At 41.0% G+C, this 18,348-nt stretch overlaps 1 protein-coding gene across 2 annotated transcripts in view; it reads left to right on the top strand.

The window, feature by feature from the left end:
* Nucleotides 1-18,348, top strand: part of CCDC6 (coiled-coil domain containing 6) — a 110,501-nt gene that overhangs the window by 59,564 nt on the left and 32,589 nt on the right. For both annotated transcript variants that reach the window (XM_086679759.1, XM_086679760.1), the window contains exon 3: nucleotides 10,818-10,946. In XM_086679759.1, the coding sequence (XP_086535885.1) occupies nucleotides 10,818-10,946 (129 nt within the window). The remainder of the gene's footprint in view (nucleotides 1-10,817; nucleotides 10,947-18,348) is intronic.

Below are 18,348 nucleotides of genomic sequence, written 5' to 3'. Positions count from 1 at the left end.
CTCCAGGGTAGGAGTAAGCATGGTTATTTCTAGGTGAAAAGATGAGTCTGGCTCCACTGTAGATGGACTTGAGCCATCATTGGAAACATTTTTTAAATGACTTTAAAACACTGCAGTTATAAATGTTCCCTGTTTTGCACTTCTTGGGTAGGTTTTCTATTTCAAAACCGTTTACAGTCAGCCCAGTCAGTAATTACCTAAAATACGGAGCTACCTTCACTTTCTTCCTCTTTATTCATAAAGGTGTGGCCTTGTTTTAGTTCACAGTAATGTCTCAAGTTAGAATGAATTCTTTATTTGGACTGAACACTATTCCTCGGAAGAAGGAAGTGTTAGGTTTTACAAATTGCATTTTCAATGCAGTAGGCCGACTCCAGGCCCTAAAGGATTTCTTTATATTATTTGTGGAGGATCTTTTAAAAATCTCCTAGGGGACCTGGGTGGCTCAGTCGGTTAAGTGTCCAACTTCAGCTCAGGTCATGATCTCGTAGTTCGTGGGTTCAAACCCCACATTGGGTCCTGTGCTGATGGCTCAGAGCCTGGAGCCTGCTTTGGATTCTGTGTCTCCCTCTCTCTCTCTCTCTCTCTCTCTCTGCCCCTTTCCTTCCTGCTCATGCTCTGTCTCTCTCTGTCTCTCACAAAAAAATGTTAAAAAATTTTTTTTTAATTTTCTCCTAACCAGATTTCTCTAAAGGCATTAATGCTTTAAACAGCTTTGTGCTGTGGGGAATCTGGCAAACTCAAACTTAGCCCACTAGGTATTCTGGGTGGATGGGAAGCCCGATGTTGTAGTGGAGCCATCTGTTCAGACATGAGGGCTTGTAGGGCTCCTGGGTGGCTCTGTCAGTTGAACATCTGACTCAATTTTGGGTCAAGTCATGATCCCAGGATTGTGGGATCGAGCCCTGCATTGGGCTCCACACTGAACATGGAGCCTGCTTAAGATTCTCTCTCTTCTTCTCTCTCCCTCTGCTCCTTTCCCCTGCTTGTGCCCTCTCTCTCTCAAAAAAAAAAAAAGGAAATTATGAGGGCTTGTCCTTGATGTTGAGAATGTTGACAAGAAAATAGCATTTAAAAAATAATTTTCTGGAAGAGCCCAGCTGTTGCCTTGCAAAAATTGCTTATACCTTCCCCTCTAGAAAATGACAGATTAGGTAATTCAGACAAACCTCACTGAGGATCAATAAAACCTACACAGAATGCTCTTAAATATTTTTTTTTTTTTTAACGTTTATTTATTTTTGAGACAGAGAGAGACAGAGCATGAACGGGGGAGGGACAGCGAGAGAGGGAGACACAGAATCGGAAGCAGGCTCCAGGCTCTGAGCCGTCAGCCCAGAGCCCGACGCGGGGCTCGAACTCACGGAGTGCGAGATCGTGACCTGAGCCGAAGTCGGCCGCTTAACCGACTGAGCCACCCAGGCGCCCCTCTTAAATATTTTTTAAAGCATGAAGAACTAGCTTCTTCATGGATGGAGAAGGCCTGCTGGGCTATGATCTGGGGGAGGTGGGTATTAGGAAGACCCAAACTCCCAGGGCTGGTTTTGTCCTGAGCATTTGCTGCTGCTTATGGAACAGCAGAGAAACTGAGCTGTGCTATGGTAGTTGTGTGGAGCTGAGGTTACAGAAGTTAAAGCTCAGCGTTGGCCAAAGATGGAGACAGCAATAAATGACCTACACTTTAATCATGAACCTTAGGATAAGAACAAACCAGGTTTTTTTAAAAAAAATTTTTAATGTTTATTTTTGAGAGAGAAACAGAGCGTGAGCAGGGGAGGGGCAAAGAGAGAGGGAGACACAGAATCTGAAGCAGGCTCCAGGCTCTGAGCTGTCAGCACAGAGCCCCACGCGGGGCTCAAACTCACAGACTGCAAGATCATGACCGGAACCGAAGTCAGACGCTCAACTGACTGAGCCACCCAGGTGCCCCAAGAACAAACTAGTTTTGTATCACCTGGTGAACTGTAAATCATGAAGCTTTTGTTTTGGATTAAGGTAGACCCAGTCTTCTGGTGCCTGGCAGAAGAAAACAGAATTTCCTGGAGGAAGATACCATCATCCTAGACCACAAATTTCACCTACAAATACAATTTCAAATATGTTGCCCAGCACTCAAGGAGAACCAGGCACATGGGGATATGAGATTTCATGGATGTCAAGTAGTAGAAATGAAAGAACAGAAATGGACTTCACAAATAGTTTAGATATTGGAATTATCAGACACAGATTCCAGAGCAGCCATGCTTACTACATTCAAAGAAACAAAGATCAAGCTTGAAATCTTTATTAGGAAACAGGAAACATATCACAGTTTTTCTTGTAGCTATTCAAAAGGAGAGTGAATAACTCATGAATAATCATATATGGCAATACATTTGAAATTTTTAAATTGTTTTTAGTCTTTTTTTTAATGTTTATTTTTGAGAGAGTGCCAAGTGGGGGAGGGGCAGAGAGAGGGGACAGAGGATCCAAAGTGGGCTCTGCACTGAGAGCAGCAAGCCCCATGTGGGACTTGAACATAAACTGTGAGATCATGATTTGAGCCAAAGTTGGATGGTTAATCAACTGAGCAACACAGGTGCCCAGTACATTTGAAATTTTAGATGGAACGGACAAATTAATAGAAAAACATACTGTCTACAACTGGCTGGGGAAGAAATAGAAAACATGAGCTTTGTAACCATTAGAGAAATTGAATTGGTGAGAAACAACCTTTTGTAGTGAAAAATTGCAGGCTCAAATGGTTTTACTGCAAGTTGTATCAAACATTCAAGGAAAAAATGCAGGTGATCTTTGCACAGCACAGGGCTTAGGGGTGCCACCTCCTCCTTCCCATCCTTCTCTCCCCTCCCCCAATCAAAATCTGTGTATAACTTTTAGTTCCCCTGAAAAACTTAACCACTAATAGAGTGCCATTGACTGGAGGTCTTACCTATAACATAAATGGTCAATTAACACATTTTTTATGTTATTTGTATTATATACCATCCTTTTACAGTAAAGTAAGCTAGAGAAAAAATGTTCTTAAATCATAAGAGGGACACTTGGGTGGCTCAGTCAGTTACGTGTCTGACTCTTAATTTCGGCTCAGGTCATGATCTCACAGTTTGTGAGAATTCGCCCTATATCACCGTCTGTGCTGAGAGCCTGGAGGCTGCTTGGGATTCTCCTTCTCCCTCTCTTTCTGCCCCTTCCCCACTCGGGCTTGCTCTCTTTCTCTTTCTTAAAATAAAAAAAATAAACTTAAAAGAAAATACATTTATAGTATGGTACTGTATTTGTTAGGGGGAAAAAAAACCTATGCCTATAAGTGGATTTCAGAGAGAAGAGCATTGAAGCTGGAAGGGACAGGAAAGTGCTAAGGCCTTGGGTGGGATTGTGCCTGCCATGTTGGAGGAGCAACAGAGAGGCCAAATGTGGTTGGAGTGGAGTCTTGGAGGGAGAGGAGTAAGAGTTGAGATTGAGGAGGTAATGGGTACTGGGGGTTTGGTGGCCAGCATGCAGATCACGTAGAGCCGTTGAGCCATAATCATGAGTTTGGCATTCACTCTGCAGTGGGAGCCATGGGGGGCAGGAAAGGGGTTCGAACAAAGTAGTGAAATGATCTTGCCTTGATTGCTATCTCAAGAAGAAATTATGGAGTGGAGGCCAAGGTGGGAGCTAGGATGTCTATTTTAAGACTATTCCATAATCCACACTGAGATAGGGTTGATTGTTCTAGGATGTGATGGTAAAGATGGTGACCATTGGGTTCTAGGTACATTTTGAAGGAATATCCTATTGGATTGAGGATGGATTAGAAGTGGGCATGAGCAAAAGACAGGCTCAAAACAGACTTGGAGATTTTGGCATCCATGATTGGAAGAATATAGTTAACCATAATTTAAGATGGGAAAGGCTTTAAGTGGAGTAGACTTGGAGTGAGAAGGTCAGAACTTCAGTTGAGTGGTCTAGACATCCATATGGAGATTACAGATAGGCAGCAGGATAGATTTCTTTCAACAGAGAAATTTGGGAGTATTGCCATTAAGTAATGCCTAGAGAAGAACAAAGACATGTCATTGGAAATCACATAAAGAGAACGCAAGGACAGGCCACAGTGTGAGAGAAGATGTTTGCAACCTGTATAACTAACATGAGACTACGAATCAGTATGAAAAATGGACTGCTCCAAAGAAAATGGATAGAGACTTGAACAGACTCTTTGCACAAGCAGATAGGCATATGAGCAGGAAACAAATGAACAAGTACACATTAGTAATCAAGAAAGGCAAAATAAAACACAAGAAGATATTACTAGAGAAGTCTTCTGTATGCTCTCAGGGAATGGAAATGGTTGCTGCTTTTAGAGCAGTTTGGCATTACCTAATGATACTGGAAATATTCACGGTCTGTGACTCAGCAGTTTCAGTCCTGGATATATTTATGATGTTTGCATATGTACACCAGATGTATACAAGAATGTTTTTTGTGGCATTGCACGTAATAGTAAAAAACCAGAAATGACCCAAATACTCATTGTCCATAGAGTAGACAAATTGTGCTCATCCAGCGGGATATCATAAGGCAGTAAAAATACTGTTCAACTAAGTAATGCAGGTGAATGAAATCCTAAGTTTATCTAGCAGAGGAAGCTAGACAAAAAAGAATGCAAAACCAAGCAAAACTAATGTTTAGAAATACATAGGCAATAATATTTCTTTTAAAGAAAAAAATGCAAGGAGTTCTTTACTATGAGTGAGAATCAGGAGAGCGATCACCCCTCAGAGATGGAGAGCTGTGATTCGGAAGGATACACTAGGCTCTGGGAGAGAGCGGGCAGTGTTAACATTTGTTGACTTAGGTGATGGTCACCTGAGAGTACTATATATGTAGTAATGGCACCCTTTATATTTACCTAGTTGTCTTGTTCATCCTGAGGCTTACTCTGAGGGAACAGCGTAAAGGAAGTGAGTCAGTGTTTGCATGGACAAGAGATTTGTCCATGATCTGGAGCGGAATTCACTATGTTCTGGTCACTGCTGTTCATGGAGCTTGCAGTCCTGTAAGAGTGATCGAGAATGTATACAGGTGCTCGAGGATGGCAGCACACATCAGGGATAAGGACGAAGGCTGTGAAGTCAGAGACCTGTGTTTTAACCCTGGATCTACCCCTCATCAGCTGTGTGATTTTGAGCAAGTTACTTGACCTCCCTAAGCTGTGGTTTTCTTCTTCGTAAAATGCAAAAGATAGTATCTGCCACAGAGTTATGGCCATATAAAATGCTTGGTACATAGTAACTAGTGCCTTAAAGTATTAGCTGCTTTTAGAAGTAGCTAATAGAAAGATATGAAACATGAACTAGACATTATCATGCACACAGGTACAATGTGCTCCTCACAGCTTAAAGAAGGGGAGGATACAGTATGTTGGGGGCATGTGGGAAGGTACTGTGGAAGATGTTTTCTGAGCCATCGCTCACTTTGAATAGGTTGGAGGGAGGGATTCAGGCACTCTACCAGAGGGTACAGCACGACCAGGGTTGTGGAGGCAGGGGTGTGCAACCCCTGGACTGGAGTGGTTTCCAGAAGTGTTTGCCCAGCATCATGGGTTTCAGTTTTTTAAATTTATTATTTTAGTAAAAGAGTCTTTACTCTTTTAAGAGTAAAAGACATGAACTTTGCCTTTAACACAGTTACAACCATGTGCTGTTTCTTGGCACATCCATTCTTTGTTAGGTGTCTGGACCCTGAAGGCATTTATGCTCATGAACCTTAGACTGTCACTTGGGCAGAATGTGAAATAGCATGAGGAAAGCATGGGAAACTTGGATAGGATTGGATCATGGAAGGACTTGAATGTCATGCCAATGATGTTATACTTTTGCAGGTAAGTAGGGAACCATTGAAGGGTTTTGAGCAGAATGTTGATGTATTAATAGAGTTTGTCTGTCAGGATGATCTACACTGAATCTGGGGAGATTTATTAGGAAGCTTTGGCAGTGGCCCAGTGAAGAATAATAAAAGACTTGAACTAGATTGGGGCCATGAGCATACAAAGAAGAGGGTGGTTTGACAGCTGCTCTGGAGGCTGACTAAATGCCAACTGGTAACTGATATGAGGTGTTGATTGAGAACAATTGTACCAGTAACAGAAGGGGTTTGGAGGTGGGAATAAGTGTGGGCCCAAGAGGCATTTAGTGGTGATATAATGAATTTGAAACGGGAAGCTGACTTTCTGCTCACACTCCTCAATAGAGTGGCTAAAAAGTTGGTTCATAAAAGACTCCATGTCTTTTCACCTAGTTTTGAACTTTTTTTTTTGCAAAGCTTCTATGAATAATATAATTGTGTTTGACATCCCAATGACTTCATGTAGTTATTGTCCTATGGTGGCCTTTACTTGGCCCAGTGCAGTTAGTTCTAGCTTTTGGTAGTTGTCGGTAAACCAAGGATGCTGGCTGTGGGATGGGGGTGGTGAGTACACAGAAGTGTTAGCCTGGATCAGTGAGAAAGAAGGTGGGAGCATCTTGGGTTTATTCTGAATTGCACTGAGAAAGCTGGGTCCTGGGGCTGGTGGCTGGAGGCTTGCCTCACTTGGCAGTAGCTAGATGGACAACAAACCCAGACTCGCAAACATGCTTCGCCCAGCCTGGGATTTGGCAAACTTGCTTGCATGCCGGCTGGGAGGCTTGGCTCGACAGCCGACCTACATGTGCACCTGTGATGGTTCTCTTAGGTGAACAGTTTGCAGTGCTTCTACTTGCTAGTGAGAATTCGACCCAGAATAAAGGTCATGCAGTGAAGAATTCTGGAGTCTCTTATACAATAGGCCTGGTTCACAGAAGTGGCTCCAGAAAGTCTTTATAAATTGTAAGATAGTAGTTGTGAGTGATCGAATGATGCTTAAGCCTAGCCTATTTGAGATCAAATTAATGTTATACTTGTCTTTTTTAACAGGCTGGAAGCTTGCTTTAGGGCTTCATACATAATGAGTGGATATGGTAACAAAATGCTCAAGTTTTAATACTTAGAAATTCATAGGTTTATAGTTTGTATCTTTGCTTATGGCTTTCAGTTATGTTGGTTTTGTTTTGTTTTTGATGGTGAAACCTAAGTAGCAAACTTTTATTCATATAGCCCTAATTCCATTGAAAATGTGCTGCCAGTGGATCATTTGTTACATAATTTCCATTCTACACTTTTTAAAATTAATGTTAACTATATTGCACAAATAGGAGTCATAAAACCCTTGCATAATCTTTGTGATTGACTTTATAAAGTGTATTTATAGAAAATTCTGATTAAAAAATTAATCTGCCTAAGCCTTTTGCTTTAGATATATTTAAGGCACACACGTGAGTTTATTTCAAACACATTAATAGAATTTGCTTGACTGTTTACTTCTCAGTTTGAGTGATTTTTGCTCTAGTTTAGGATCACTGACCTTCGTGGAAGATTTAAAGTTGCTCATAAAATGTTAAGACCTTTGATTAGAAATTTAAAATCATGCCTTGAATTTTATGCCTACACGTAGGAAATTTATTTCTGAGAGCTGGCTTGTGTCAGCCTGAACAAGGCTCCTTTTAGGGTTTTTGGTGTCATGAGCTGGGGATGTTGGTTCAAGCCCCGTTGGGGCCGAATGACTTGGATTTACATGGTATCTGTTAAAAAACCAACAATTTCTGAATGTTCCTCACGCGGACTCTGCAGTTGTTAGTTCCTCAAGATCCCTTTCTGCTCTCTCACCTTCTTGCTTATCTGAACTGTCATGACTTTGAAGGGGGTGTCTCTGTATCTGTGTGTTTCTCTTTGTATTGGTGGTTTCTTTGTTCCAAGGAAGAACCTATTTCCTGTTTCTAATGCTCTGTTCAGAAACTCCACGCTCTGCCCCGAAATTGGGTGTCACCTGAGAGATGTCAGAACAAAGCAAGCAGCAAAGCTGTTTGTTCCAGCCCTGACTTTCGGGGGATGATGAACACGGGCATCTTTGGCAGACAGATCTCAAGATGGCTTGATCTTTCCCAAATGGGTTAATGTAACCCAGGGATCTCACTTGAGTTCTGGTGACAACAACTTTACCATCAAATTTTCCTTAGGGGATATCTCTTGAGAGGGAAAAGCCTCTTAAAATGGAGAGCTTTTATGGATTTTATTACTAGTTTAATCTGTATTCTTAAAGGAAATACCTCATCAGATATTGACAATATAGACCATCTGTCTAAATAGGAATATTTTTCTGTAAGCCAATGACAGCCTTACCTTTTTCTCAGATTAACATTCTGGCTTTGTGGGCCAGACATGTTTCAATGTTAGATTGCATCCTTGATTGTTTTAATTTACCTCAGGGTAGAAGAATAATGCTAAAAAAAAAAGGGGGGGGGGTTCTTTTAAACAAAAATGGCAACAATTGAAAGCATATTGGAGGAAAACATACCTGGTGTAAAAACTACTATGCAGAATGTTTAAAGGTTTTAAGACTAAAGTTTATTTTTCTAAAACCAGTAGATACCATTTAAGCTTGGTGCTCATGAACTGTTCTAGGGCGAGGGTGACATCTTCACTCAAGATGTCCCCTGCGTCTAACGTAGTACTTACAGATGGAGGGTACACAGGTATGTTACGGAGTAAAAGTGTTAGGTGGGGATGGGCATGCTTTGCTGTTTCTTCCTCGTGAGTGGTCTTGTTGCATCAGGGTCTTTGTGTCTGAAGTGCCAGGAGCTCTTCTTGTTCTCTGTTGGTTTCTCTTGTTTCTTGTAATTACTGCTTGATCCTGCAGAACCTGAGTTTTAAAGAACGAGCTAAAAATAGACTTGTCACTGTAAGTGCTTCCTTGCATCTGCTTTTTTCCTGGGTCCCTGCAAGGTTGACCAGCTTTTCTTGAAGTTGCACATCAAAAACAGTTGGAGAAAGAAGCATCTGTTTAGTCAACATTTCCAGCTTAGAAAACTGTCAGATTTTAACCTTTTTTTTTTTAACCAAGTATGTGCTTGCAGAGCAGTGCTAATTGTGTCGGTGTGGTGAGGGTTCGGTGCAGCCGTATGGAGGTTGCTCAGGCCTGGCTAATCTTTTTGGGTTGTCCGTCATGCCATATGCAGGGTTTACCCAGAGACACAGTGTCCTCCAGGCAAGTGTCTGTGGCGTCCTGTTTTCTGTTGGGTCGTTTGACTTTTTTTTTTTTTTTTTAACGTTTATTTATTTTTGAGACAGAGCATGAACAGGGGAGGGGCAGAGAGAGGGAGACACAGAATCTGAAACAGGCTCCAGGCTCTGAGCTGTCAGCACAGAGCCCAACGCGGGGCTCGAACCCACGGACTGTGAGATCATGACCTGAGCCGAAGTCGGACGCTCAACTGACCAAGCCACCCAGGCGCCCTGGGTCGTTTGATTTTTTAAACGCCAAAGATGCACTAGATGCTAGCGGAGTCTGAAACTGATTCCTCCTAGGTTTGCTCAAGATCCAGTGGGAGAATACTGGCTTGGGGTTCAGAGCAGAATGTGGGTCCCAGCCTTCACTGCCTTCAGCTGAATTATCTTGGTCCAGTCTCCTGTTTTTTCACATAGGAAATGGGAGTGATCACGCCTGCCTAATGCCTATGAAGAACCTGGTACACAGTGTCTGCTTGAAGAAGTGATTTTGAGGGTGAAAGTAGGCAGCAGTGTCCTCTTAGACCCCCACATAAAAGTACATGTGTTTCATTGTTTTTAATGGCTTTTACGTAATCTCTATTGGGCCCTGTTGCTGTCATTCTCTCCAACCCCTGCTATGAATGAACACTCCCAATTGAGAATGTTAGAAGTTAGAAGCCCAGTTGTCATTTCCTCGATTCCCTTTTGGTTTTGATGGTTGGGGGACCTTTTAAAAAAACTTTTCAGTGACACCATAACCTTATCTTTTGTTTCTTTTATTTTTTTAGAGAGAGCGTGAGCAGGGGGAGAGGGGCAGAGAGAGAGAGAGAGAAAGAAAGAAAGAATATCTTAAGCAGTCTCAATGCAGAGCCCTGCATGGGATTTGATCCCATGACCTTGGGATCATGACCTGAACCAAAATCAAGAGTTGGACACTCAACCGACTGAGCCACACAGGCAACCCTAACCTTATGTTTTACCTGCATAAATAAGAAGCCTCCCTCCTGGGCTTTTAGGAAAGACGTAGGAGGTGTGATGTACAGTCTCATTATAGAAAGATAATTAATTCTACTGGTTTTTGCCAAAGGATGCTTATTAGTGTATTGAGACATAGCATTCAGAATAATTTACTAAATATGTTTTGTGATTGTGACATCTCTTCCTTCTTTACACACATAAAAATCTGAGTAAACTAATTCATTTAATTAAAACTGACTGTAAAATTTCTATTTTTAATATAATTTTTATGATGTTATATAGTTTGAAAAGTACTGAAGGGTGTGTGTGTGTGTGTGTGTTTGAATAGGGATATTTTTTGAAAACGTTAGTTTTATATTTGAAGTTTCCATCCTTACCTCATCCCTAGCTTCCCAATTCCTCTCTACAGAGGCAACAACTTCTATGTTTTTAAAAACTAAACAGTCTGTATTTAATCATGGTTTGATTGATGCTCAGGTGTATTTGCCCTGTCACTTGTGGCCTTTTGGCTCAGGCCAGGAGCTTATGTACGTGGACTCTAACTTGTGGTCGTGAATTAGAGGACCCTCGGAGCAGGTTACACACTAGGTGTGCACTTGGGTATCAGCAGAAATGAGGATTGTAGCTTCTGTGATGATACTTCTTACTCGGTGTAATCAGCTTGTGGAGCCAGTGTTTCCGTGGCTTTTGAGTGTCTCAATTCCCACATCTGTGATTTTTCCTTTTTCCAGTTGCAGCATGAGAAAGCCGAACTAGAACAGCATCTCGAACAAGAGCAGGAATTCCAGGTCAACAAACTGATGAAGAAAATTAAAAAACTGGAGAATGATACCATTTCGAAGCAGCTTACATTAGAGCAGGTAAGAATCTATAGTTTTCTCAATACACTTTTTTCCTCATATTATTCTCCCTCACCTTATTCTTTTTGGCCTCAGATACCCTGGAGCATGTGAGTGAAAAATATTTTTCAGCTGTTTCTTCCCACAGTGGAGACTTCATTTTTGTAGTAAGATTGACAAGTCTGTGGAGCACCTGCTCTCTCTGTCTCACACTTTCTCTTTTTTCAACTGCAATTAATAAAGTTTCTGGAGATATACTGTGATGTACTGACTTATAGGTAGGAAATGTTAAGGTTCCTTTTACAAAGGGGGAACAATGTGTTTTTAACCACAGGATAGATTCTGTGAAAGTTCCTGAGACAGTGTTGCTGTGGAACTAAAACTTTTTTTTAAGGGGTTCTTGAGAAGAGGCAATTAGCATTTTTCTTCTCTGAATTATTAGCAATATGATATGAACCCTATCTTTTCCCAATGTGATTTGTTGGTACAGATATGGAGGCATAGATTTGGTTGCTTATCCTGACTCAGCCTCTCATTAGTTGTATGACCTTGCATTACCTTCTCTGGGCCCAGCTTTTCCATTTGTAAACAGAGAAGGGCAAACTAAAATCAGGAATGGCAAGCTTAACCAGGTACAAAAGGTGGCGAGTCATAGTGTACAATCCCTTTGTCCACTGCCCTCTGCAAATGTTGGTGTTTGAGCAGGGTCCTCACCTTGGGAGTCCAGACTGGGTCTTGTGCTCCTTCAACACACAGAACTGTGGGCAGCCATTGTCAGCCCATCTGCGTTAGTATGTCAGACAAAAGTACCTGTTATCCCTAGTCTAGATGCTCGCTAATGCTTTTGCCCCAATCGAATGTCCTGAAATTTTACTTTCCCTAAGCTAATTATAAGAAGCTGACCATACTGTACAGCGATGTGGTTTCCATGTAAAATTCAGCGTATTGACGAAGGTCTTTTAGCTCTTTGTGATTTCAATCCTGATTGCCAGTTTGACGGTTTGGCTAAGCCTTTCATGCAAAGTTGTCTGATTTATCCCGACTTTAGGGTCTTTCTCTGTATCTTAGTTCATGCTGACTGATTGTGGAATCTACCCAGGGCCGTTCTAGTTCCATTATTTTACCTGAGAACGAAATGGTGATGGGAATGTCAGGTTTGGGAAGAAGTCCAGGTTGGCTTTAAACTCATCTAACTGACTTTTGTTTTCTGTGTTATTCTTGTATCTCCGTATATCAAAAGAAAGGGATGTCACTGGGTTTTCTAAGATTGTGAATAATGGTCCTAAAAACATTTTTCTATCCCTTCCAGGTAAAAGAAAAAAAAGTTCTATTTTCAAAGGTTGGCTATTTGATATACATCCAGAGTAATCTATACTTACCATTCATCTTTGGAATTCAGATGCAGTATATAAATTTGGAAAAATCCACACGCTGTTGGAAAACATTTTGTTCCAGAGTTCACCTGTTTAATTCCTAGGATAGGGGACAACCAGTTCCGTTCAAGTTAAAGCTTTGAAGATTCTTGTTGAAGGTCTCTGACACACCAAGTACTTGTTACTGATACTTGTTCATCAAGAGCTAACCAAGTGACCAAGTGAAACTCTCAGTGCTTTGTGTTGTGAGAACTTCATTTGGTCACAGTGTTCATGGTGATGGCTGAGTGTTAATGGCTTCTTTCTTGTATTTGCAGAAGTTCTTAAGGAGTCTATGGGACAGGGGCTGTGACTCCAGGGTTTAGTGTGGCCACAAGGTGGAGGTAGTGGTCTGGCATCAGAGAGAGGACAGTTTGGTCTTCTAGTCTATGGGAGAGAGAGAACGAGTTGTTATACTGTCTAAAGGCTCCAGCGACTTTCATCATGGAAACCCTTTAAAATGATTCCAAGGCATACATTCTTGCCAGGTTAATGACTTAATACACGTTTAGGGTTATTTCACACCTCAACAATTAAGAAATGGATTTCCACAATGGAATATATGCATTGTAAAGCCCTATCCTGAAAATAAGCCTCAGATCTGGGATGTAAAGTTTCTATTTAACATCTTTAAGTGTTTACTTATTTTTGAGAGAGAGCGCGCACATGCATGCACACGAGTGGGAAGGGGCAGGGAGAGAGAGAGACACAGAATCAGAAGCAGGCTCCAGGCTCTGAGCTGTCAGCACAGAGCCCCACACGGGGTTCAAACCCACAAAGGATGAGATCATGACCTGAGCCATAAGTCGGACACTTAACCGACTGAGCCACCCAGGGGCCCCTCAAAGTCCTGTTTTAATTAAGATGAGAAACTGCCCCCACCCCGACCCCTGCTTTGTTTTAGTATGTCCAGGATGATTAAATGTTGGGGATCTTTTGCTGTATTCTTTTTAGCTACAAATAATTTTAGTCAATGCTTAAGGGGGAACAGTTTTTCCCCCTCCAGTAGAAATAAATCTCTGTTTCTATGAATGTGATCTGATCCTCTCTTAGGATTATCATCCATATGATATACTATATGTCACAGTCTCTGTTATAGAATATATTCTGTATGATAGGTTATCAGAAGAGCAAAGGCATGTACTATATTATGTATTATATAGATTTATATGTAGTACATGGCTTTACTCTTCTGACAATAAACATAGTTTTTAAACTGTAAGCTATTTGAAGGCAATTATCCCATGTGTCTTATGGTATACCACTGCTTTGCTGGAAGAGTTTAAGTGTAGATTTGTCCAGGTAACTGTCATTTGTGTTTTGGAAGGAGGTACAGTATAGTGTTCAGGGCCTGGATACTGGATTCAAGAGGAACTGGATGTGAACCTGGTTCTTCTGCTTAATATCTTAGTTCACTTTTCGGGGGTGGGTAGTAGTGGTGGTAGTGGCTTTATTGAGATATAATTCACATACCATAAAAATCATCCATTTAAAATGTACAACTCATTGGCTTTTAGTATATTCAGAGTTGTGTAGCCAAAACCACAAACAATTTTAGAGCATTTTCATTACCTCAAAAAGAAACCCTGTACCCTTCAGCTGTCACTATGAATTTCCCATTCCCTTTAAGCAGCCACTACTCTGTATTTGCTCATGCTGGATACTTAATAAAAATGAAATCATATATAGTATGTCATCTTTTGTGAGTGGCTTCTTTCATTTAATAAAAGGCTTGTATCCATGTTATAGCATGTATTGGTACTTGACTCCTTTTCCTGACTGAATGATGTTTCACTGTGTGGATATATCCTATTTTGTGTATGTGTTCATCATTTGATGGACATTTTGGGTTGTTTCTATCTTTTGGTTATTAGGAATAATGCGGCTGTGAACATTCACGTACAGTTTTTCATGTGGATATATGTTTTCATTTTTCTTGGGCGTATACCTAGGAGTGGAGTTGCTGGACTACATGGTAACTCCATGTTTACCTTTTGGGGAGAGTGCTAGACTGTTTTTCAAAGTGGCTGTGCCATATTGATTATAGCATCCTGGTAAATGTGAACCGGTATCTCATTGTGGTTTTGTATTTCCCTGGTGACTAATGATTTTGAGAATCTTTTCATGTGCTAATTGGCTATTTTTCATATCTTTGAGAAAAATGCCCATTCAAGATCATTTTATTATTGAATTCTAAGAGTTCCTTATATATTCTAGATACATTTCCCTTATCACATATATCATTTGCAACTCACATGCCAGGGGACCCTCACTGTAGACTAGGATTAGTCTGGTCAACATGACTTTAGTGCTTTTATGTTTTGTTTCGTTTTGTTTTTTTAACTGGTGGTCACTGCCTGCAAACCCTTATTTGAGAATTTTTGTTTAAACATGGTCATTGTTTGTCTCTTATTTGGCATTCACATTTTCTTAGGAGACAGTAAGAATATCTAGAACTTGGAATATTCTTTTAGTGTCAAGATATCTTAATCTTGAATGTTTTCTGCCAACCAGGAAGAGTTTTTATTATTTCTCTGGAGAAGGATAACTAGCATCAAAAGGTAGTCCACATTTGCCTATTTATTAAGTGAAGTTCAACTCAGCAGCTCTGGAGGGCCCTCTGTGCACTTGGCATGGAAAACTATGGGAAAGAAGAAAATAGTGGCCATAAGCAGGTGGACTAGATACTTAATCATTCTTAGGTAGTACAACAGAAAAAAGTGGAATAAGTTAATGGAGAATTAGTCCCATAATTCAGCTAACATTTACATCGTGAACAGGATTGCCTGCCAGGTACCAGATGCCTTACTCTTTTTCTTTTCTCTAGCTGGCATAGTGAGTATAGTTTTCTCTGTTACTTCTGGAATTTGGTCCATCATCTTTTATCTGAGCTATATCCTGTCCCCAAAGCAAAGACACTGTTTGTCTAAAGCTGTATTCAGAATGGGATGGCAATTTCATTCATTAGGATCCATTTTTTTAATCTGTCTGTATTAAAGTTTATTTAAGTCATGTCTTCAACCGGTATGGGGCTCGAACTCACGACCTTGAGATGAAGAATTGCTTGCTCTTCTGACTGAGCCAGCCAGGCACCCCTCATTAGCATCCGTTTATAAACATCGTATCCCATGTAGTTTTTAGGGAAACTCTCACCTTGGTTCAAATCTTCCTTCCATCTGAATAAACTGTATGCCTTCAGGCAAGCAATTTGAGCTCTTTTGTGAAATAGACATTAGTACCTAATTCCTAGGTGTGTTGAGGGGATTAATGTTGCATCCTGCCTTTCCTCACACTACATGCATATTGAAGTTCTTCATTCCTCCACTCAGAATCCTTCCAGTGTGGACTGCACAGCAAGAGATTAGTTAACATGGCAACCCAGTACACTGATGTTTTTGTACCCGTATATATGACTGGGACAAGTTCCATAAGACAACATTTCTTTTGATTTTCTATTGAATTCCATTTCATTTTTAGCAAAATGTAGGTCACAGTGGACTAATTTCACAATCCAATAATGGTTCATGACCTGCAGTTTGAAAATCATGCTCTGCTGTGTGCCATGCTTTCTTGCCCCCACATCTCCATGGATCTGTTTCCTCTGCCTGGACCGCTTTTCTCCCTCGCCTGCCCCATTCTCCTTCATCTTACCTGACTTTCTTCCTCCAGGCAGTTAGGGGCGTTTGCTGTAAAAGTATTTACATAATGATCAGTATTTCTCTTGTAATACTTGGTACACAAACAGCAACTAGCAAACAATTATACGAAGTGTTTTCTTCCCTATAAGTTTTCTAATAAATTGAAGGAGGGAAAGCACAGTGTTGACCTCACCACCCTATCCTGGTGACTCACATCTATTAAGCTCTCCAAAAATGGTAGCTGCTGCTGTTAATAATGAAAGTTTCCATCTAATTTCTATGGTACTTTACCCTACCCGTTTTCCAGGAAAATGAGAATGCATATTATTTGAGCCACAAATATCTCACCACCTTCCTTGACCTTGTCTCCTCAATTTATGAGTCAGAATGTGCTCAGGTGTCATTTGTGACCCAGCCCCTTTGGCTTTCTTTTGTGCCCATGCTATAGTTAGTGCATTTGTATGGTACATATCCTGTATTAATTCAGCACATCTTTGTTATGTGCCTGCTCTCTGCACAAACTCTGCTAACAAAGATGATGTTAGGTCCCAGCCTCGTGCAGTCTGATCTCCTGTTCCAGGAAGGCCAGTGAAGAGGGATGCTGTATGCATGGCTGTGGTGGAGGGGAGCAGTGAGGCCTCTGTGGTGGCCCCGACCCCCTTTCCCCTACAACCATGGGAGACACCCCAAAGCTCCTTGGCACCGGGTTTAATTATTTGTTAATGGACACACGTGGTTGGATAGATCTAAATCCAGCCTTGTTGCGGGGAAGGAGAGAGAGATTGAGAGGAGACAATGGGAGAGAAGACATGCAGTAAAAAGTGAGTGTCAACACTGTGTGGAGCAGAGATACTGGAGACAGAGAAGAGAGCTCGTGAAGAAGATGTGAAATTGAATCCTTCCTCTTTGCTGCTGGGCAAGGAAAGAGAAGGAGTTGCATCTTTGGTGTCTTTGAGGGCATAGTTTATCTTTACAGTCAGCATTTTGCATAAGGCAACCACGTAGCTGTAGGCCTCAGTGGTTACCTTCAGCCTGGCAGCATCAGGTGCTTACAGAGGCTTGACAAGACCCCAGCTTACAGGATCATTGCAGAGGTGACACCCACTTATCCTGGTGTCTCTCACCATCTGTAACCAGCAAATGCAGAGGCTGGGGTTTAGAGTGATGCATTTCAATCCTTAGGACAAGATTTAATTTTGTTCTTTTTTTTTTTTTTTTTTTTTAAGTGAAACAAGGACACATTTAGTGTATTTTAAGTTCTATTGGGAAGAAAGGAGGGGCACCTGGGTGGCTCAGTCGGTTGAGCATCTGACTCTTGATTTCAGTTCAGGTCATGATCCCAGGGTCATAGGATGGAGCCCTGCATTGGGCTCCATGCTGAACGTGGATCCGGCTTAAGATTCTCTGTCTCCCTCTCCCTTTCCCCTGCTTGAGCATGTGTGCTTTCTCTCTCTCTCTCTCTCTCTGTCTCTAAAAATTTAAAGAAAGAAAGGAAAGTTTTAGGTTTCCAACTCTTAGAATAGTTGCTCTTAGTCAAGGATACAAGATGGCCTTTCTCACTTACTTGTATACAAAATAATTCATTCAAAATACAGACCAGTTTTGCATCTTTGGTTGATCTTTTTTTAGTTGCTGTGGAGCCAAGGTATTTTTAAAATTCACAGGGAATGTGGCCCTACTGGGTTCTATTAGAATTCCATTCACACTAACTGCTGCCCTTGCAGATTCTTGCAGTGCGAGGAATCTGGGTAGTACCTGCTGATTTCTGCATGACGTTTTTCCCCCCAAAGAACAACCATGTTACTTGGGGTTTACTTCCATTAAAGAGATGAAATTTAGTGACCACTGCATACTTTGAAATTTGATTTCAAGTGCTAATCTCAAATTATGGAAATCATGGGAGTTTTTAATTAAATGTTTATATGAAAATAATCTATTGCTCTTTCAAGAAAAATCGGAAGACACAGAAGTACACAAATGATAAAAACATTACCTGGATTACAATCCACCCCTCAAATAACTACTATTCATATTTCTTCTTCATCTTCCCCCTTTTTTTTTCTTTGTTCTTCCTTTAAAAAAAACTGTAGGGTATTACAATTTGCTACCCTGATTTTATTTTATTTTTAAATAAAACATCATAACTTGTGCCTGCACATTTATGCAAAATGCATTAGGGTACAGCCAGACGTAATCATAGTAAATCCTGAAGTTAGCTGGGTGGCAATTTGATTGTAGCAAATCCTTGAGGGTGTTTGGGTTGCTTGAGAAGCCTGGGTACAAGCATCTTACCTACTGCTTATTTGGGAAAGCTGGGAAAAAGCATAACTGAAAAATTAGTGGAATTTTGTGCCTTGAAAGCAAGCAAGCTGG

This window comes from Puma concolor, chromosome D2 (assembly GCF_028749965.1).
Source record: "Puma concolor isolate L17-30 chromosome D2, mPumCon1.1.hap2, whole genome shotgun sequence".
In the NCBI taxonomy this organism is placed as follows: domain Eukaryota; kingdom Metazoa; phylum Chordata; class Mammalia; order Carnivora; family Felidae; genus Puma; species Puma concolor.
The sequence above is the reverse complement of the archived record's forward strand: the minus strand, read 5'-3'. Positions and strand labels throughout refer to the sequence as shown.